This window comes from Gracilinanus agilis, chromosome 3, assembly GCF_016433145.1.
Source record: "Gracilinanus agilis isolate LMUSP501 chromosome 3, AgileGrace, whole genome shotgun sequence".
NCBI classification, from domain to species: domain Eukaryota; kingdom Metazoa; phylum Chordata; class Mammalia; order Didelphimorphia; family Didelphidae; genus Gracilinanus; species Gracilinanus agilis.
The window spans coordinates 87,111,956-87,134,671 of NC_058132.1; the positions used below are offsets into that span (position 1 = coordinate 87,111,956).

The following is a 22,716-nucleotide window of genomic DNA, read 5'->3' on the forward strand; positions in this document are numbered from 1 at the left end:
AACAAGGGATTATTCAGACCAAGCAGTATCATCACAGAAATATCTGATCAGAAAAAAAGAGTCAGTTCACATCATAAAAGCAGGAGCTAATTATTGGTCAGCATATGTGATCAACTGATATCATTGCAATGCCAAAGGAATAAGAACATCTCTAACATATTGAATAAACTCCATTTGGTGAATAAATGTAGTGACATGAGGGACAGACTGATAGAGTAAAAAGAACTCAAACCCTGAAGTCAAGAAGACTTGAATTCTAATCTTATAGACATATTTTAACAATGTGATGCTAGGAATGTCCTTCAGCCTCTTAGTAACCTCAAGGAAATTCCTTAAAACTAAATGCTGCTGAAAAATTGATGATCTGCTTTGGAGAAAGATTTTCTTCATCTAGAGAGTTTCCTTTACCATGGAATCATAGTTATATGACATATGATAATCTTAGTTATATGATTCCATAATTATATGAAGATTTTCTTTATCTAGAATTCCATGCTTGCCTCACCCCACCACCAAAAAAATGGGGAAGGAGTGAATTGAATGGGTAAGTATGAATTGGTTAGTTCATCTCTGTATATACGTTGGAGAGACCACAACAAATGGATAATGGATTGGATCCAGAATTAACCAAAAGGACATGAATAGGATAAATTTGCCTCTGGGAAATTGCACAGTTCTTTTAATGTTCCTTCCATTGAACAAAATTTCAATCATCAACTTGCTACATACTACAGGGAGGATGACATCTCTGGTGTGAGAGCATGCCAAGCTTTTCTCAGACTTTTTCATCCGCCATATCACCCATCTCTCATCTGGGGCTCCAAGAAGCTGTAGCATGAACAGTGGCCACACCCTGGTTAAACTGTTGGCAGACAGACTAAACCAAGTTGAGAGTAACAGGTGAGTTAGCTAAAGATGAGTTAGGGGTCTAAACCCAGAATAGGAAGACTTTCCCCCGGCAAAATAAACACATGTGAACAATTTGTTCCAATGGCCATAAAGGTGACTGAAGCAGGTACTGTGGAAGGCTTAGAGCTTGGTCAGACACTGAAGATGCCAAGGTCATCCTCTGCATCCCAGGCCATCACCAGCTCTCCTGACTTCTGTTTTGCCACTGGAGAGTGATGACTAGAAGAAGAGTGAGGCTGACTGATGACTCAGCAACTCTGCCTCATTTCAATCCAATTCAAGTGAAAGTCAAGACATCATCCTCATGACACCATTTATCCTCTTCAAAAAGGGATAAATACAGGGCAAATAGGGAGTAATTAAGAGAAAATGAACTAGAATTAAAAAGGATTGGGAAAGGCTTTCTCTAAAAGATAGATTTTAGATTTTAGATAGGATTTTAGATGGGGCTTAGAAGTTGGTGGAGATGAGAAGGGAGAGCATTCCAAGCATGGAACAAAAAGATGGATTGTCTCACTCATGGATAAGCCAGGGGGCCAGTGTCACTGAAATGAAGAGTACTAGGACATGAAGGAATGACAGAAAGAAGATTTTGTATTTGAATCTAGAGTCAATAGGGAATCACTGGAGTTTATGGAATAGGAATGTCACATGGTCAGAAAATCACTTGGATAATTAGGGAGATAATGATAAGAAAGGGAAAAGCCCAGTCTTAAAGGATGTTACATTCTTATAGTGAAAACAACATGCAAATAATTTCTTTCAGTCATGTCTACTTCTTTATGATATTGATTCTTCTAAGATAGGAGGTAAGAGTTTAAAAAAAAAAAAAAAAAAAGATCAGTCAGAAACAGCCATTCTCATAAACACTACATTCCAATGGACAGATGGTCATGGATCCAACCTTTGTTCTTAGCACTGGGGGGACAAGGAGAAAAGAAAGATCAAATAGTGCATTCCATAAATGAGGGTGCCTTTGATAGCATTATAGAGCAAAAGAAGTCTATCAACATAAACAAGAAGATTTTTCAGTAATGTTGGACTAATTCAAATAGTCACTTCTATATCTCACATTCTTCAAATCTTCAAATAAAATGACAGGGACTGGCACTTGTAGGATCCATGGTGATATAATTCACTGCAGAGAGAAGAAAGAGGAAAGTTGAAAGTCCTAAAAGGCATGCAAATATTCCTTCTGACCTATACCTTCTATTGCCATGTTAACTTGGAAAAAACACAGAACTACTAAAGTAGTCAGAAAAAACAAGTCTTTAATCAGGAAAGGGATAGGTCCAATGTTTTGGCCATGTCCAGAGCCCAGCACCAAACACTTTTGCTGGGTCTACACCTTGGGACTCTGGGAAATATCATCTAAGGAGACATAGCTGCAAGGAACCATGAAAATTGGAGAAATTGTAAACCTCTTGGGGAACTGAGGACTGGAGTATAGTTGATTGGCTTTACAATGGTTAAGAAGAAATGAGGAGTTCTAGACAGGATTATCATGGAGAGGCTGGTGCCTTACAAAGGACACAAAAAGGGAAAGATCCAGCCAAGGAGTGAGTTACCAGAGAAAGGACTTTGATACAATTGAACTTTTAGGACAAAAAGGGTACTTAACATCTGACTGATTTTACTAGCTCTACCTAAAATACTTTAAGGTTTATTGTTAGTCTGAAACTCTGAGTCTGGGATTTCCCTCAGGAGAAATTCTCAGGTGCAAGGTTAAACTCGAGGTCTTCAGGAAAACTTGGGGTTCTCAAGACCTCAAGATTGTGGTTTCTTGATTCCAAATTGACAGTCAGGACTTGTTGGATGCATAAAGTTAAGAGTAGACTGTCTTTGCTCTTCAATTCTTTGGATGGTGAAAGGTCCCTCTCCTAAAAGGGATGTCTAATATCTCCATATTTGCCTCCTTTCTAAAGCAAAATTCCCTTTGCCAAACAAAGGTAGAACTGATGTGATTACTGGTGGCCTGGTTTAGGAACCTGCTTTATAACACACTCATGGAATTCTGACAAAAGCATTTAATAAACTTAGATCTAGGGCAGAAACATATATTCAAAGTAAAAGGAATTCCAAGATGGAGAAGTACAGGCTATGTTTGCATTGTGCCCTAACCTTTCTAGAGGCAATAGACTAGAAGCCTCAGAAGTTTAAGATTTTAAATGGACAACCATATACCTAGCTCTGGAGAGCTTTGCCCAATTTTCACCTCAAAGACCTTCAAATAAGATCTGCATCTTGTTTCATTAATTTCCTAGATGGATTCTGTAACATTTATTATTTGTTTTAAAAGTATATTATTACAGGGACAACTAGGTGGTTCCGTGGATAGAGAGCCAGGCCTAAATACAGGATGTTCCAGATTCAAATTTGTCTCAGACATGGTCCTTTGCAAGTCACTTAATCCGGATTGCCTAGCTCTTACCAAACAAACACTCAGTGTCAATTGTAAAACAGAAGGTAAGGGTTAAAAAAAAAAAAAGGAATATCACAGTAGTTCTCAATTATCCAGACGTGTCCTTAATGCTGCTTCATGATGCCCGTATATTTCAACTCTTCCACAGGCAGGAAATTATGCATTTTCTCATATTCTCCTCTAATCATATTTTTCTGTCGAAGGAGTCTCTAAGGGGAAGAGATTCATCAAGTGACACACTACAGTGAAGTACTCTGTCTTATCAAAGCTCAAATTTCCTACTTAAGTTTCCTTGGCAACTGCTGTCTCTACCCTAGGGGAATGCCAGAGGGTTTTTGTTGTTGTTGTTGTTGTTGTTATTGTTGTTGGTTTTGTTTTGTTTTTTTTGTTTGTTTGTTTTTAATCATGTCAACAACTACCTTTAGGGGCAGCTAGGTGGCTCAAGAGAGCCAGGCCTGGAGATGGGAGGTGCTGGATTCAAATCTACACTCAGACACTTCCTAGCTATGACTAAGCAAATCATTACTACTCTTCTGCCTTAGAACTGACACTCAGTATCAATTCTAAGACAGAAGGTAAGGGTTTGGGGGGGGGGGGGGGGGGACACTTACCTTTGTGGAAATAAATCAAGAAATCTGGCATCTCTTCCAACTCTCCGTAAATTAAATGGCTTGTCCCATTGCACTGACACCCACAGAAGCTGCTATTGCTTTCTCTCTGCCATGTTACCATGTTCACACCTAGAAGGGGTATCACATTCTACATCCCCTGTTCCTCACCATCACATCCCCTTAGGAGCCTAGCCTCATTAAACCCAGCTTTCTATGATCATTCTTTTCCTTTTCTCCCTTTTCATTCGAAACATTTACATATGATTCTTTCTCTGACTCCTTCAAATATACACACACACATACATGTGTGTATATAACACATATGCATGCATGCACATATATTAATATACATATAATATATAATGCATACATTTTAAATTTTTACAAAATTATATTTAATTTAAATTATTTAATTGTGTTTCATTGTAAATAGATGCATAATTTGTTTTTTATAAGACTTTTGACCATAAGCACTGGTCCATCTCTGAAAGTTCACCAAACAGAGATTGGTGAATTGCTCTGGGAATAGACAACCTTAGTAACCAAGGTAGAATGATTGTTATTGACTCACTGACTGATTATAGAACTGACTACAATTTCCTGGAATCCCCAACACTGGCTACTTATTAGGGTGAGACAAAACCAGACACTTATGTTCACCTGTTTCACTAAAACATTAAATTTTTTCAGTTCCTCCACCTTCTTTTTAATCCTTAATTTGCCTCAGTAACAATTCTAAGACAGAAGAGCAAGGATTAGGCAAATGGAATTAAGTGAGTTCTCCAGGGACACATAACTAGAAAGTATCTGAGACTAGATTTGAATCCAGAATCTCCCAACTCTGGGCCCAGGGATCTGTCTACTGAGCCACCTAGCTGTGCCACACACTCACAGGAGTTGTCTTAAATCCTTCTGATGCCTTAAATTACTCACCATACAGTTCAGAACAGTCTCTTCTATAGGGGAAAGGGTAAGAGCCACATACTCCTGAATTTCAGTCATAGGGAGGTCTGGTCCTCGTTGCATAAGACCTTGGAGACTTTCTGGGTTCATCTAAGAGGGGCTTTTCCCACAAGGTTCTGCAAGTTCTTTTTGTTGAGCTTTTTGCAGATGGCTATCAGTTTTGACAAGTGCACCCCGAGAGAACTGAAGTACTGAGACTTTTTTGCATTCGAGGCAAGAGCAAGATGTGGCTCCAGCTTCCCGGCTCCTGAAGGACAAAACAAACAAAAGCCACGCCCTCAATTCTAGGTGAAAAACCCTCAGGAAGTATATCGGAGCACTAGCGGGCTCAGTTTCTGCTGTTCCGCCCAGGACAGGACTCTCCCCTGATAGCCAGAATGAGGATTCCGGACACCGCAGCCCTGCTCTGACTCGGGTCCCAAATTGGGAACCTGTTCCTGCTCTTCCAGGTTCAGCGCTCAGCGGCCGAGGACTAGGGATCCCCAGGGTAAACGGTGAGGCAATTTGGTCCCTCACGGATTGCCGCACCTAGCCGCCGTCCTGGTGGTGGGCCCCCAGAGGACCACGACAGCCGAGGAGCTGAGTATCCTGCCATCGGAGCTAGAGAGCTGATGGTTCAATACCGCGGGCTCCATGCACCTGCAGCAGCCCCGCAGCCTCTCGTCCGTCTCTTCTACCGACTTCTCGTAGCTGCCGGAGGACTCGGCAACGTGCAGCTAGAGCAAAGGGAAGTGAGTCAGAGAAATCACCGGCAGAAGATCCGGGCTATGAGGAAACTGCCAGTCATCTGCCCTTTCAGAAAGCGCTACGCCTCGGTGCAGCTGGCGGTTCGCCCTGGAAATTTCAAGGCTGAAACAACAAATGGGATCATCCTGAAACGCTGTTCAGAGCCCGAGCGCAGCCGCTGGGCGCCCCTGATGGTTAAAGGCTTCGAGACTGAGTGCCCAACTTCTACTGTGTGGTGGAGCGAGACCGCGAAAGCTACCTATAGCTTCAGGATCTGCTGACAGACTTCGACCGGCCCTGAAAGTCTGACCGAAAGATGAGTGTCTGGACTTAATGGAAGAAGAGCTGACCAAGTCGTGAGAGCGGCCCAATCTTCACAAGAATATGTATAAGAACATAATGGCTGCGGACCGTTCCTCCCGGACGACTAAAGAACCTACGTGGAGCATTAGCTGGAGGGGAATCAGCACCAGCGCCTCATCGAGAGCACCCAGGAAGCCGATGGCTTCTGCGGCATTGACTTCAAGACGACGGGAAGCCGGGATTAGAGTCTTTGCTGACTTGGTAGAAGAGGATGCCAAGGTGTTGAGAAAATATCTGGACCTACCTCCACAGATGAGAGAACCTTGGGCGTGTCAGAGTCTTCCGAGACTTGAGTTAGGTCGAAGTTTCCTCCTCTTCCTGCATGACCACAGCCTAGGCGCAAGCTTGGGGCGTCTTGCGTTTCGGCAAGATCACGCCGTTGTGCTATGGGGAGACCCTGTATCACGGGTGGCCCTGGGAAGAAAGCAACCTAAAGGATCGATATCAACTGTTGCTAATTAATCTCATCAGTACCCTGGCAAGCCAGACGGAGAGATGAGATTGGTTGGGTCCCAGCCCCAGAGCTCCTCGGGACCACTATCCGATGGCTCTTCAACTGCTGCCGCCTGCTGGTCTTGGCAGTCTCCAGGATTCCCAGATAGACCCTGCAGTGCTTCGGCTCTCCACTTGGGAGAGGTCCAGCGGATTGACTGATGGCTGGAGTTGTGCCTATACCGGAGCTCCGGCTCTCCTAAAGAGGAATGACCTTAACTAGAAGGAAGAAGGTACAGTTCCTTTCTTCCTCTTACCCCCTGACCACCTTTGGGAGAAACGGACTGCAGTCCCGCCCTTTGGGTTTGGGAAATCCGGGAGGTAGGGAGCTAATTTGAAAGTTTTATTCACAAATGGGGGATAGTGCCTCTCTCCTTCCCTCTTCAGTAAAACTCACTAATGCTGAAGAAAAAAAGTATATCAGACAAATGCTGCAGGTGGTCTCTCACTGGAGACTGGACATCATCCATATTCTTGTGAAGAGGGATGGTTAGAGAAATGCCTTGAGTGTTTCCTTGCTTGGGATCAGACTTCCAAGATCTTTCACTTAAAAACAAAACAAAAAACCTTAACTTCTTTTTTTTAAAAATTTTTATTTTTTAGAAAAATTTTTTCCATAGTTACATGATTCATGTTCTTGCTCTCTCTCCCCCCAACCTCACCCCCCAATAACCGACCCACATTTCCACTGGTTTCTTCCTATGTCTACAATCAAGACATATTTCCATATTACTGATAATTGTTCTAGGATGGTCATTAAGAGTCTACATCCTAATTGTGTCCACATCAACCTATGTGTTCAAGCAGTTGTTTTTCTTCTGTGTTTCCACTCCTGTAGTTCTTCCTCTGAATGTGGGTAGCATTTTTTTTCCATAGATCCCTCAGAATTGTCAAGGATACTACCATTGATGCTAGTACAGAAGTCCATTACATTTTATCTTACCACAGTGTATCAGTTTCTGTGTACAATGTTCTCCTGGTTCTGCTCCTTTCACTCTGCATCAATTCCTGGAGGTCATTCCAGTTCACATGGAACTCGTCCAATTTATTATTCCTTTGAGCACAATAATATTCCATCACCAGCATATACCACAATTTGTTCAGCCATTCCCCAATTGAAGGGCATACCCTCCTTTTCCAGTTTTTTGCCACCACAAAGAGCAGGGCTATAAATATTTTTGTGCTTGAACCCAGCTATGGTATGGCTGGATCAAAGGGCAGGCATTCTTTTAGCGCTCTTTGGCCATAGTTCCAAATTGCCATCCAGAATGGTTGGATCAATTCACAACTCCACCAGCAGTGCATTAATGTCCCAATTTTGCCACATCCCCTCCAATATTCATTACTCTCCCCTGCTGTCATTTTAGCCAATCTGCTGGGTATGAGGTGATACCTCAGAGTTGTTTCGATTTGCAGTTCTCTTAATTATTAGAGATTTGGAACACTTTCTCATGTGCTTATTGATAGTTTTGATTTCTTTATCTGAAAATTACCTATTCATGTCCCTAGTCCATTTATTGATTGGGCAATGGCTTAATTTTTTTTGTACAATTGATTTAGCCCCTTGTATATTAGAGTAATTAAACCTTTGTCAGAGTTTTTTGTTATAAAGATTTTTTACCACTTTGTTGTTACCCTTCTGATTTTAGTTGCATTGTTTTTGTTTGTACAAAACCTTTTTAATTTAATGTAATCAAAATTATTTATTTTAAATTTTGTAATTTTTTTTCTAACTCTTGCTTGGTTTTAAAATCTTTCCTTTCCCAGAGATCTGACAAGTATACTATTCTGAGTTCACCTAATTTTCTTAGTTTCCTTCTTTATATTGAAGTCATTCACCCACTATGAATTTATCTTGGTGTAGGGAGTGAAATGTTGATCTAAACCTAATGTCTCCCATATTGTTTTCCAGTTTTCCCAGCAGTTTTTGTCAAATAGTGGATTTTTGTCACAAAAGTTGGGCTCTTTCGGTTTATCATAGACTGTCTTGCTGACTTCACTTACCCCAAATCCATTCCACTGATCCTCCCTCTGTCTCTTAGCCAGTACCATATTGTTTTGATGACCACTGCTTTATAGTGTAGTTTAATATCTGGTACTACTCGGCCACCTTCCTTCATGTTGTTTTTTTTTTTTCATTATTTCCCTTGATATTCTTGGTCTTTTGTTCTTCCCAATGAACTTTGTTATAGTTTTTTCTAATTCTGTAAAAATGTTTCTCGGTAGTTTGATAGGTATGGCACTAAATAAGTAAATTAATTTGGGTAGAATGGTCATTTTTATTATGTTATCTCGTCCTACCCATGAGCACTCAATGTTTTTCCAATTGTTTAGATCTAGTTTTAATTGTTTGGAAAGTGTTTTGTAGTTGTGTTCATATAATTCCTGTGCTTGTCTTGGCAGATAGATTCCTAAGTATTTTATATTGTCTAGGGTGATTTTAAATGGTGTTTCTCTTTCTAACTCTTGCTGCTGTGATATGTTGGAAATATATAGAAATGCTGATGATTTATGTGCATTTATTTTGTATCCTGCAACTTTGCTAAAGTTGATTATTTCTACCAGCTTCTTAGTTGATTCTCTAGGATTTTTTAAGTAGACATCATACCATCTGCAAAGAGTGATAGCTTAGTCTCCTCTTTTCCTATTTTGATACCTTCAATTTCTTTTTCTTCTCTAATTGCTACTGCTAGTGCTTCTAGTACTACGTTGAATAATAGAGGTGATAATGGGCATCCTTGTTTCACTCCTGATCTTATTGGGAAGGCTTCTAATTTATTCCCATTGTATATGATGCTTGTTGATGGTTTTAGACAGGGGTCTGCAACCTTTTTGGCCGTGAGAGCCATAAATGCCACATTTTTTAAAATGTAATTTCGTGAGAGCCGTATAATATGCTTAACACTGAATACAAGTAAATATGTGCATTTATGTAAGAACAACACTTTTAAAGTACAATAAGTCTCTGAACTATTTTTAGTAACTTTATTATGTGCTAACCAATGATGAATAAAGTACTTCTTACCATTAATGTAACTTCTGGTGCTGCATAGTTTTGCTGATGGATTTGTAGTCTGGTTGATATGTGGTGAGTTTAAGCTTCATGCAGGCATTGAGACTTCCATCTGTTAAACGTGATCTTAGGTTGGTCTTAATGTTCTTTAGATTTGAGAAAGACTACTCACATGCATATGTAGGGCCAAACATTGTCAGTGCAGCAATACTCACACACTGCAGTATGCGGTATGTGACAGGAAGGGCGTTCCAAGTTTTGACAATCAGCTGATCCACGGATTGAAGATTTTTCATTTCTCCCCACTTGTGATTGCTTGCCAACTCTGCTTGCTGTCGTGCAAGTCTCTCCAAATCTTTATTCAGTGACTGGAACTTATTCACCCACATGTCTGAGGCCTTCAGATCAGCAGCTTGAAGCTCAAAATCTCTGACAGAGACACCGGGCATGTAACTCAGGTCAGCACTATCCACTGCACACTCATGTGGATGGGTTATGAACTTAAAAAGACGAGTGCGCTCACAAAATTCTCCAAAGCGTGCTTTGAATGACTGCAAGAGATTAGATGTGAAGCCCACTAGCTGCTGAAGATCAAGATGTTGAGCAGGGTCACTTGTTGTGCATGCACCTTTAAACTCTCCCAGTTTTTCAAAGTGTAGTAAACGACCTGTTTCAATGTCAGTGATGAAGAGTTCTAGCTTATTTTCAAATACAAACACTGCTTGTTGAAGGGATAAGACTGTATTTCCAACGCCTTGCATTTTCACACTGAGTTGGTTCAGATGTTGAGTTATGTCTACAAGATAGTAGAACTTCAGGAGCCACTCAGTGTTGGCTAACTGAGGATGCTCGACATTTTTCATTTCAAGAAAAGTCCAGATTTTGCTCAGACAAGCTGCGAAACGGTTGAGCACCTTCCCTCTTGACAACCAACGCACATTGCTGTGCAGAAGCAGACCAGGATAATTATTCCCAACTTCTTCCAGCAGTGTTTTAAACTGGCGATCATTTAAAGCTCGGGTAACAATAAAATTCACCACCTGAATGACCAGCGACATCACCTCACCAAGCTGCTCGCCACACATCTGAGCACAAAGCGCCTCTTGATGTAGGATACAGTGAAAACTTAGGATGGGTCTCTTTTCATGTTCACGAAGAAGCGCTACGAATCCTCTGTTTTTCCCCACCATGCAAGGAGGACCATCAGTACACACTGAAATAAGTTTATTCATCCGTAGATTTTTTTCATTAGCGAGCTCAGTGAAAGACTTGAATAAATCCTTCCCTCTTGTTGTCCCTTTCAAAGGCAAAACAATAAGACTTTCCTCAAGTAATGTGTCACCAACAACATACCTTGCAATCACGCTGAACTGGGATAAATGGCTTATGTCTGTTGACTCATCCACAGTGAGAGAAAAGAATAGTACTGCAATTATGTCCTTCAGTTGTGTTTCCTCAATTTGATTTGCCATCATTATCAGTACGATTGTGAACAGTTTTTGCCTACAGAGGCATGCCTTTTATTCGTTTGATTATCTTGTCTTTATCTGAAAAGTCATCAAAAAGTTCATTGGCAACATCAAGCATGAATGTTTTGGCATATTCCCCATCTGTGAATGGCTTTCCGTTTCTCACAATTGCTAAAGTAGCAGCAAAGCTAGCTGAATTCCAGTTACCTTGTTGGGTCCAAACACAGAGCTACTGCTGATTAGCTTGCACTCTGCACAGTAGCTCTTCACATGCTTTCTTCCTGCTGTCCCCCGCAGGATATTTCAATGCAAATGTAATATGGCTTAGGTCAAAGTGTCGCTTTATATTTGACCGTTTCATAGATGAAATTTGTTCATTGCATATTAGACACACTGCAGAACCTGCTCTCTCCACAAAGGCAAATTCCTCTGTCCATTTCTGCTGAAAAGTATGATACTTGTCATCCTTTAATACTCCTCTCCTTCTTTTAGCCAATTAGGAAATTCTGACTTTTCCTTCTGGTTTCCTTCATCCTGGATCTTCCAGGCTTAGAGCTGAGGGCTCTCCTCAGTGAGATTGGCCAGTACTCCTTTGGTTCCTTTCTTGGTCTGATTCTAAGTAAGTTCTCCCTTTTGTACCAGTTGATTAGTTGTCCTTCATATACAAAAAGGACCAAAATTACATCACAATGTTGGAGTCAGGGTATGATGTATCTGCACTATAGTGGATTAGACTAATACAGTGATTCCCAAAGTGGGCATCACTGCCCCCTGGTGGGTGCTGCAGCAATCTGGGGGGGGGTGGCTACATGTGCATTTATTTTTCCTATTAATTACTATTAAAATTTTTTTAATTAATTTCCAGGGGCGCTAAGTAATATTTTTTCTGGAAAGGGGGCGGTAGGCCAAAAAAGTTTGGGAACCACTGGACTAATATGACCTTGGAAGACTATCACAGGTGAGGCACTAATAACTGGAATGAACATTTGGGATGGAGATGTCTAAATTTGCTCATCTCACATTTCTTTTGAACTACTGCATTCCTTGGTCTTTCAAAGTTGATTAATTGATTGAGTGCCTAATAAATGCTTATTGTTTAACTGGTCCTTAACTTCTTAATGCTGAACACTTAAGTTTCCCTTAACAATTCAAAAATTAAAGATCAACTTCAATTTTTAAAAATGAAGATAAATCATATAACTTTCAAAGCTATGGGTGGGGGATGCATTCTTAACCAAATAAGAGATAGAAGCAATTTAAAAAATTAAATAGATAATTTCATTACATTAAATTATTAAAGTTCTCAAAAGAATCCAAAACTATAACAATTATATGCTAGGACTCCTAGTAAGAGCCATTCAAATGAGAACAACTCTGAAGTTCCACTGCATATCCATAAAAGTGGTAAATAAGACAAAAGTTGAGAATAGTGGATGTTGGAATGGTTGTGGAGATCCTGGGGCACTAATGCTATTGTTGATAGAGCTGGCTATGGTCTAGTCCTTTTGTAAAGCATTCTGTAATTATGCAAAGTGATTAAATTACAAATACCCTTTGAAGCAGAGATTCCACTCTAAGAAAAATTCCAAGGATTTCATTGCTTAAAAAGAAAGGTTACATATAAACATATCATATATATTTTGTGGTAGTAAAGAAATGGAAATAAGGTAGACACCCATTTATTAGGAATTGTTAGACAAATTATGGTAAATGATTGGAGTGGAATATTTCTGTTGTAAGAACTGAGAAGCAAGATGGAAAGACTTCAATCAGCTGCTGTTAAGAGAAGTGTGTGTCAACCTGGAAAAAACACAGAAGCACTAAAGTAGTCAGTAAAACCCAGTCTTTAATCAGGAAAGAGATAGTGCTCAATATTTGGCTGCTACACAAAATCAAGTACCTAAAACCACACGGAGCCAAGGGCTCTAGGACTGGGAACAGTATCTCTGAGAGGATCACCTCATGAAATAATTCTCTAAAGAATAATAGAATTTGGGGACGTATATACCTTTTGGGAAACTGAAGACAGGGATGACTTTACCATGGCTACCAGGAAATGAGAAGTCCTAGACAGGATTATCAGGGAGAGGCTGATGCTTTACAATGGATACAAAAGGAAAGGGTCCAGTCAAAGGCTGGGCTACTGGGAGGAGACTGATATAATGGGAGAAACTTCTAAGACAAAAAGGGCACTTAACATTTGATTCTGTCTACTTGTCCCACCTAAACTGGGATCATTAAGTACTTTAAGGTCTATTGTTCAGTCTGAAACAAGACTTTTCTGAATCTGGGACCTCCCTCAGGGTGAGTTCTCAGGGAACCTGGGAAACTGGGGGGGCGGGGTAGGGGGGGTTGCAAATTTACTGTCTTAAGAATGAACAAAATATTACAATAATTATTGCTTGAATTATCTCATTTCAGCCCTTACCCCTTGAAATAATTATTTCAGTTTCTTCCCTTCTCTCCATAGCAAATAAAGTCCGGCAAATAACCAACACTTTTAACATACTGTGCAAACCCAGTTGATATGAGCCTGAAAAGCAATACAATTCAAATAACCTCAAAAATGCAAATAGAAAGAAAATATTCCCAAAACAGTAGAAACTGAGTGTTGTAAACATATAAAGAACAAGTTTGACTCCCCGCAAAAAGAGGTATTAGAGAACAGTTCCCCTTAATCTTTACACAGGTCAGGGTGATGGGTGTGAAGCAGGTGCCAAGGACCCAGGGTGAATTTGAATCAATTTAGAGAGAGTTCTGAGATCAGGAATGCCACATTCGACTTCCTCAAAGGACAGTGCAGTTTCTGCCTTTATGATGAGTAGGAAAGTCACGACTGAAAAACTTCTAAGAGGAAAATTGTTGGTCTACCTTCTACAGGGCAGGTTGGAAGGAACAACAATTGAAAGCAAGGAAGGGCCTTTTTGGAGGTCAAGTCCTCCCAAGGAAGTCCATTTGAGAGTAAGCAGGGATCTGGCAGAGTTCAGCATGTAGGTTATAACAGTATAATAAAACTTTTGATCAAAGTTGGTATTTGTGCTAAGGAAGGAGTCCATATTCATTACTTGGTTAATTAAGGATGTTTATTGATTGAGATATTCATTAGAACTGTGTACATTTTAATGACTGTAGGACCCACAAAATACTAAAACACTGGGAGTGATGGAGTAGAGGGTAGAATTTTCATAGCACATCTGGCAGGAGTTAATGGTCACTAATAGATGACAATTTTTGGTGTGGTGTTGCCTCCGTTAAGGAGATAATAGTCATATAGGTTAAAATCTGGTCAGATGCTATTAGAAATGATAAGCAAGATGACTTCAGAAAAAGCTGGAAAGATAAGCAGAACTGGGAGAACATTGTACAGAATAACAGCAATATTATACATGATCGAATGTGAAAATTTGGCTACTCTCAGTTCTGCAATGATCTGGGACAATCCTGAAATGATGGAGAATGCAATCCATCTGCTGAGAAAGCCCGGTTGGAGTCAGATGGATGTGGATCAAAGCATACTATCTTTCACATCAGTGTATTTAGGGTTATTTGGGAATTTTGGTTTTGAATGAGTGTGCACTTATAACAATGACCAATGTAGAAATGTGTTTTGCATGATAATAAAACTAAAACAAACAAACAAACAAGTAAATAAATGGATGCTTGCCCTACTCCCACAAAAACAAAAACAAAATCAAAACTCTAGTCAGATGTGTTTGCAATGATCCATAGTGCAATATCTTTGTTAGCTACAAGGCAACACATTGCTTAAACACTCCCCTCTGTGAGGAGTAAGGCATTCAGGTGTCTGCAATATATATCTTCTGTCCACTAAAGGGAATATAAAACTGAGCTCTTTCCCTCTGAGGTGGCTTACTCATTCTTTGTCTTTTGCTTTCAATAGTTAAAGCTTTCCATCTGAAACTGTAGAGTTGTAAATTTACAATCTAAAGAATGAACAACATATTAAAATAGTTTTTTAGAATAGAATAATCTTATTTCAGCCCTTGCCCCTTGAAAGAATTATTTCAGTTTCTTCCCCTCTCCCCATAGCAAATAAAGTCAGATAAATAACCAACACTTTTAATATACTGTGTATCAAAATAAAGTGAAAATAAACAAATGCAGTCTCCTTTTCCTAAAATGACTGGAAACCACATCTCTCTCTTTTTTGATTCTATTCTTTCCCTTCCCACCTTATCCTATTCTTTTGTTCTCTATCACATAATTCAGAGAGTTCCCGAAGAGTTAGGAGGGCAAGAACACTGACAGAATTCCTCAAAGACTAAAGAAAACTGACAGAAGTGCCTAGTAATTCATTGAGTTTCAACATGAGTTCATTATTTGCTACAGGATTAGCTTTCCCCTAGGGAAATGATTCAGTGTCTTCCATCTCAATGTCCCACCAGTGCTTTTAGACTCAAAGTGGAAGATCTCTGCACTCATAATTAGCAAATCAAATCTACCCCTCAGTTAGGAACAGAAGATAATGACCACTTTTTCCTTCATGTTAATCCTTTATTTTAGAAATGTCCCGAATCTACTTTGGTTTATTCTTCTCTTTAAATCACCTGATCCTATAGGAGATCCAAAAATTATCCTGGGCTATTCAGAGAATGTTTGAGGGTTGATTGGTAGATGGAATATATAAGCTTTCAGTGGGTTCCTTTCCTTTTATCCTAAATCTTACCCTCTCCCACTCTTTATCCACTATTATCGAAGCCTGCCTCCCTGGATACCCTTTCCAATTCTTGTTGCATCTTCATTTATTCTCTTGTTCAAGGAAAGGGAGGTAGACTATTGTCACCACTCCTTCCTCTCCAAGGCCACTTATCACCATCATTCAGTAATATCTCCTCCTATGAGGTTCATGCCTTTGTATCTACTGTGCAATTAAAACCTGGTATTCATATGCAGACCCTCAGGTCACTCTTCTTTCTTCCTCAATGAATTTGATAGATGGCTCATAATTTTTTTCTCTTCTTGTTAACTCATGCCATCATTTTAGAGGATTTAACACAAATAATATACTGACTCCCTCAAATGCCCTAACAGTTCCCCAACCTATTCACTTCTTATGACCTTATTCCTCCACCCAACCTCAGCCACACACAAAGATGGGCATATGCTTAATTTTTCCATCACACACACCTAACACCTTCATGTTCAAGAATTCTGAAATCCCTTTATCTAAAATCTATTGGTTTTTCACCTCTCTCTTTACCTTCCTTTATTAATCCCACTCTTCATCAACACCATGACCTGGATCCAGTCTGTTGACTCCTCAGTTCTCTCCCAAGTTATCTCACCTACATTAGACTTTCTCTCTTCTTTTCCCCATCTTGATCCCTTAGTGAACCAATTCAACTTTATACTATTCTCTCTTGAATTCCTAACTCCTTATAATTTCACCTATTACATTGAGCTAAGCCTCAACCTTGAATCACTCCCATACCATTCACTGCCTTTGATCCTACGTTGTTGAACAGCAGTAGAGAAAATCTCACAACCATTCTGACTGTGTCTACTACAAATTTATGTTACACAACTTCAACTGGGCCCTCACTGCTATTAGGAAACCACTTTATCAACTTGCTATCCCACTCTCCACAGTAGCTCTTTTAAACCTTTCATACCTTCTCAGACCTCCTGTCCGAACCTTTCCCCCCCTCCCCATACCCTCTCAGCTGAGAACCCTGCCTCATATTTTATAAAAAAAGAGACCATTTATCATAAGCTTTACTTCTTCCCTCTTCCTCATCTATCACTCTGATGCCCTCTGCCACTATCTCCATCTTTACCCCTGACTCATATGATGAGGTGGCCTTCCTCTTTACCTTTTACTTGCTCAAATGATCCCATTCCATCTCATCTCCTCCAACAGATTTTCCCTTCTGTCAGCCCCACTTTATCAATTATTTTCAAACTTTCCCTGCCTATTGTCTCATTTCCCACCAAATAAAAAGATGATCATGTCTCCCTCATCCTGAAAAAACCCTGGCTTGATCTTTCTATCTCTGCTATCATCCTATATCTCTTCTGTCCTTTGTAACTAAACTCAGAAAGGCCATCTACAGTGGATGCCTCCACTAACTCTCCCCTAATTCTCTCCTTAACTTTTATAAAATGGCTTCAAACCTTAAAGTTCTACCAAAACTATCTTCAGAGTTATCAATGATCTCTTAGTTGCTAAATCCAATGACATTTTTTCTATCCTCATTTTTAAAGAAAATGTATCTGCAATCCAGATATCTTCAATCTTTGATAATATTAATGACTCTCTTCTTTGAGATTCTTTTCTCTATAGGTTTTCCAGCTATCACTCTCTTCTGATTCTTCCCTGCCTATCTGATTGCTCTTCTCTTTTGCTGTATCTTTGTCCAGATCATGTCTTCTAACCACAGGTGTCTCTTTTCTTTTTTTTTTTTCAAACCCTTACCTTCCGTCTTGGAGTCAATACTGTGTATTGGCTCCAAGGCAGAAGAGTGGTAAGGGATAGGCAATGGGGGTCAAGTGACTTGCCAGGGGTCACACAGCTGGGAAGTGTCTGAGGCCAGATTTGAACCTAGGACCTCCCATCTCTAGACCTGGCTCTCAATCCACTGAGCTACCCAGTTACCCCCAGGTGTCTCTTTTCTCTTCTCATTCTATACCACATACTTCACTTGGGGTTCTCACTAGCTCACATGAATTTAATCACCATCTCAATATTAATGATGATCAAATCTCCCTATCCTGCTGTAAGCTCTCTGCTGATCTCCAACCTCATATCTCTAACTGCTTTTCAAATGTTTCAAACTGCATCTTAAACTCAACATACTGAAAGCTGAACTAATTATCATTTCCCCTAAACTATTCCCCTACTTCCTATCTTCCTTATTATTGTAGAAGGCAACATCATCCTCTTATTCTCTCAGGCTCGAAATTTAGGATTCATCCTGGATTCCTCACTAAACCTCAACCCCTATATCCAAACTGTTGCCAAGACCTGTCAATTCTATCTTTGTAAAATCTTTAAAATATTCCCTTCTCTCATTCAATGCTGTTATCACTTTAGAGAGAGCCTCATTATTTCCTGCCTGGACCTCACAACTGCTGGTGGGTTTGCCTTAAGTTTCATCCCCTTCTAATCCATTCTTCATTCAGCCACCAAAGTGATTTTCCTAGCTCCAGTGGCTACCTGTCACCTCCAGGATTAAATACAAAATCCTCTGGTGTTCCAAGCCCTTCATAAGATATCCCCTTCTACCTTTCCAAGTTTTTTATACCTTACTCCCTACCAAATATTCTTCCATTCAGTGACATTAGTCTCCTGGCTGTTGAAGAACAAGAAATTCTATTTTTTGGCTTCAGATATTTTCTCTAGCTGTCCCCTTCTTGTCTGGAATGTTCTTCCTCCTGATTTCCTTCAAAGTCTCTACCACAATCCCATTTTTTTTACATGAAGCCTTTGGCCAGTTCCCCTTAATTCTAATGCCTTCCTTCTGTTAGTTATTTCCATTTGATCTTGTCTAGAGTGTTTGTACATATTTGAGCTCCTTGAGGGAAAGCATTGTCTTTTGCCTCTTTTTGTATTTCTAGCATTTAGTCCAGGTGTCTGGCACATATCAGGCACTTAATAAATGTAGATTGATTGATTGTTTGATATTGTATTAAGTGGTGGTATAGTTTACTATGGAGAGTTTTTCTCTTTCCTTGACATAGCCAGAGACCCGTTGTCAAAGAAAGGAAGGAAGGAAGGAAGGAAGGAAGGAAGGAAGGAAGGAAGGAAGGAAGGAAGGAAGAAAAGAGAAAGGAACAAAAGAGAAAGAAAGGAACAAAAGAGAAAGAAAGGAAGAAAAGAAGGAAGAAATCTAAACTCAAACAAAGCACTGCAGTGTTTCACCAATACATGAGCAATACAGACTTTTTCAATGACTGTCTACAAGCACAAGGGAGAAATCATTCCAGAATTTGGAAGGGTTACTGTCTATAAAAGTGTATATACATTCCAGAAACAGAGTCTACTGAGAAAAGTTTCATATTTCATAGAGGTTACGGAATCAGAATTTTAGAGCCAAGTAGGACCTTTGAAATTATTTATTCTAACCCCTTCATTTTATATATGTGAAAACTAAGACCTGAGACATTAAGTGACTGCCCAAGGTCTTGCACCTAGTAAGTTTCAGAGCCAGGTCTTAAACCCAAGATCCCAAGTCCAGTGCTCTTTCCATTAACATTATATTATATCTCTGTAATGGCAAGATCATCTGATTTCCAGAAGGTGTCAAATGGTGAACTTATTTGAAAAATCCAGGGAACCTTGCCAAGACACCTGGTTCAGATATGGAAAGATAAAAATGTTCAGGCTAGTGGACTGAATGTTCAAGCTTATGCAGAAAATAAAGGAAGGAAAGGAAACATTTATTTAGTACCTATTATGTTCTAGGGAGCATAGTGGACTGGGACTGGAGTTAAGAAGACCCAAGTTCAAATCTGGTCTCAAACAGTTACTAACTCTGGGACCCTGAGCAAGTCACTTAGCCTTGTTTGCCTTAGTTTCATCATTTGTAAAATGAGCTCAAAAAAGAAATGGTAAATCACTTCATTATCTTTGCCAAGAAAACCCCAAATGAGTTAGACAGGACTGAAACTGACTGAACAACTATGTGCTAGGCACTATGTTAAGTGCTTTATAAATATTATTCCATTTGGCCCTGGGAGAAAGATGTTATTATTATCCCTATTTTATGGGTGATAGAACTGAGGCAAATAAAGGGTAAGTAACTTTCCCAGGGACATACAGCTAGTAAGTTTCTGAGGACAAAATGTCCCCATGTCTTCCTGACTAGTTCTCTATCCACTGTACCACCTAACTGCTTTTAAACGTTTTTTTCTGTACTAGCATAGTCTCCATTCTTCTAAGCTTCTGTTAATTTTCTGAAAGATTTCTGGAAATAGGGCTTTGTTATCAACTACATAGGTACTTTTAGGAAAAACTTTCATACTTTCCAAGATGTGCTTCATAGGCATATAATAGTTATAAGAATAATAAATGCTATATCTAATTTTGTAGTTTTTCTATTGAAAAATTCATCTACATCAACTTTTAGCTGATCCACATAAAAAACTCTTGAACAAATGTAAGTCAATTGTTGTATTTATTCTTTATTGATTTACTTCCCAGCTACCAGTTCCATTCCAGGCCACCTGTACTCTGGCCATCATTCTCATTTCTCCCCTCTACTGAAAACTTGAATTAGCCTCTTGAAAGGCTAATTTTCACCTTACTGCTCAAAGCCAGTTCTCCATGTTATCACCATTTCCAAATCATTGTGCCATTAATGTTCTCCCAACTCCTTTCCAGTTCTTCTTTATATTAAATGCACTAGAAACTCCACAAAAGTAGTTATGAAGATCAAACCAGAAAATGTATATAATTTGTCATAAAGGTATGATTATTTTTTCATTTTAACACTTGACTTAACCAGGGTATTATATTACTTGGGCATAATAAGCAAAAACAAATTCTACATTTGTTTTTTTGCTTAAGGAATATGCTGTTATACTTTCATTTCTCTCAATCATTTACCATGTCCAAAACCTTATACAGTCAGCATGAGTTACCTTAAATGTACATCACTCTTTAATAAAGAGTTATTAAAAGCATCTAGCACATAGGGAGATGTAATAGGCTTCTTCTTGATGCCCTTATTCTCGATAAGTTAAACTTCGTTATTTCCCCCTTTTTAAAATTTGTTCTGATTATTTCATTATAGTCTTTTGGAAGCATTTGGTTAAATCTTACTGAGTTTTAAGTTGCATAAAGAGGAGAAAACTGGATTTGACACTCAGAAGTACATCTCTTTCTTTTAACAACAAAATTATAGAATCAAACATTTCTCTTGCTAAAAGAAAACCAGTCATATCTCTCTGTCTCTGTCTCTGTATCTATCTCTCTCTCTCTCTCTCTCTCTCTCTCACACACACACACACATACACACACACACACACACTCTTCCTTCTAGATAGTCTTCACTTACCCAGTACAGACAAATGAGGGTATCTCTTTCTTGTATTTAAAAATATATTTCATCTGAACTTAAAAGAGGGATGGAGTAAATGAATGCATATTTTCCCCTTCTTTGTCAATAGCTTAAGGATGATGGCATATTACATGTTGTTTTTTTGTTTGTTTGTTTGTTTGTTTGTTTGTTTTTATCTAAAAAATGGGATCTAGAGGACTACAGATGATGTATACGAGCAGTGTGACAGGACATAGGTACAAAGGGCTGGGGGAGGCATGGTTGGGTATTTTAAATGGTCCAGTTTGGGAAAATAAAACGCATGAAACACTCCAGAAAACTCATAGAGCTAAATTTTAGCAAACTATTAGTCTCCATTTTCATATTCTATGGTCAATTCATTTTCCATAGCTTTCAAAATGTTTCTGCTCACCTCTCCTCACAATGGAAGAACCTGATGACGCTTTCTCGGATCTGTTTGGTCTTCACCCCATAAACAATGGGGTTCAAGGTTGGGGGTAAGAGCAAATAGAGATTAGCCACAATTATGTGGAGAGATGGAGGAATAGTACGACCCCCAAAGCGGTGGGTGAAGAAGGTGAAAAAGGCTGGAACATATGTAATGATGATGGCACAGATATGGGCTGTACAGGTACTGAAGGCTTTCTGCCTTGCCTCCGTAGATGCCAGGCTCACCACCGCCCGGAGGATCATGGTATAGGACACAGAGATACAACATATATCAAACACACCAATCAGGAGGGCAACCATTAGACCATAGATGACATTCACCTTAATGCTGGCACAGGATAGCTTCACCACCGACATATGGTCACAGTAGGTGTGGGAAATGATGTTGCTTTGGCAAAAGGGAAGACGCTTGACCAAGAAGGGGAAGGGGATCATAAGCATCATCCCCCGCAGGAAGGTAGCCAGCCCAGCCTTGGCGATGATGGGGTTGGTGAGGATAGTGGCATAGCGCAGGGGGTAGCAGATAGCCACGTAGCGGTCCAGCGCCATGAGCATGAGTACCCCAGACTCCACCCCTGTGAACCCATGAACAAAGAACATTTGGGCTAGGCAGGCATCAAACTTGATCTCCTTTAAATTAAACCAGAAGATACTCAGGGCGTTGGGGAGGGTAGTGGTACAGGTGAGGAGGTCGGTGAGGGAGAGCATTGCCAGGAAGAAGTACATCGGCTTGTGAAGGGACTCTTCATACTGGATGAGATACACAAGACCGAGGTTACCCACCAGAGATATGGCATACATAGCACAGAGAGGGAGAGAGATCCATAGATGGGCAGCTTCCAGGCCAGGAATGCCATTCAGGATGAAAGAGTCTGGGGCCACATAGGAACTGTTGAAAACTAGCATGCTTGTCTTTAAGAAGAAGACTCTGTGGCTTCACGACAGATTCATTTTCCTTTAGGGTAGAGAGGAAAGGAAATTGGGAAAATTAACATGGAATTTAAAACTTCCTAAAGAATCCAGACATGTTCTTTCCAACTTTAATATATGTGATATATTAAATGATAATATAAAAAAGATAGGAAAGAAACATCCTCAAGCATATTCTCAAGCAACCTGTGGGAAGGTGAATTCTACCAGATAAAAGTTCTGTTCTTTGACCAGAAAGATAGAAATGAAATTCAAGGTTTTCATACCTTAACAGTAATGTTAACTATACTTACAAATGGATGTCCAGAGAACCAGTATCTTGTGCTCGTGGGAGCAGGTCCCTTGA

The 22,716-nt window shown here is 39.7% G+C and overlaps 1 protein-coding gene and 1 pseudogene across 1 annotated transcript; one reads left to right on the plus strand and one right to left on the minus strand.

Moving 5' to 3' along the window:
- Positions 1-5,517: 5,517 nt before the first annotated feature.
- LOC123241097 lies at positions 5,518-6,456 on the plus strand (annotated as a pseudogene).
- A 14,942-nt stretch (positions 6,457-21,398) lies between these two features.
- LOC123241098 (olfactory receptor 52N5-like) lies at positions 21,399-22,346 on the minus strand. The gene has a single exon (XM_044668801.1). It carries the CDS (start codon positions 22,344-22,346, stop codon positions 21,399-21,401), a length of 948 nt encoding a protein of 315 aa, XP_044524736.1.
- Positions 22,347-22,716: the final 370 nt, after the last annotated feature.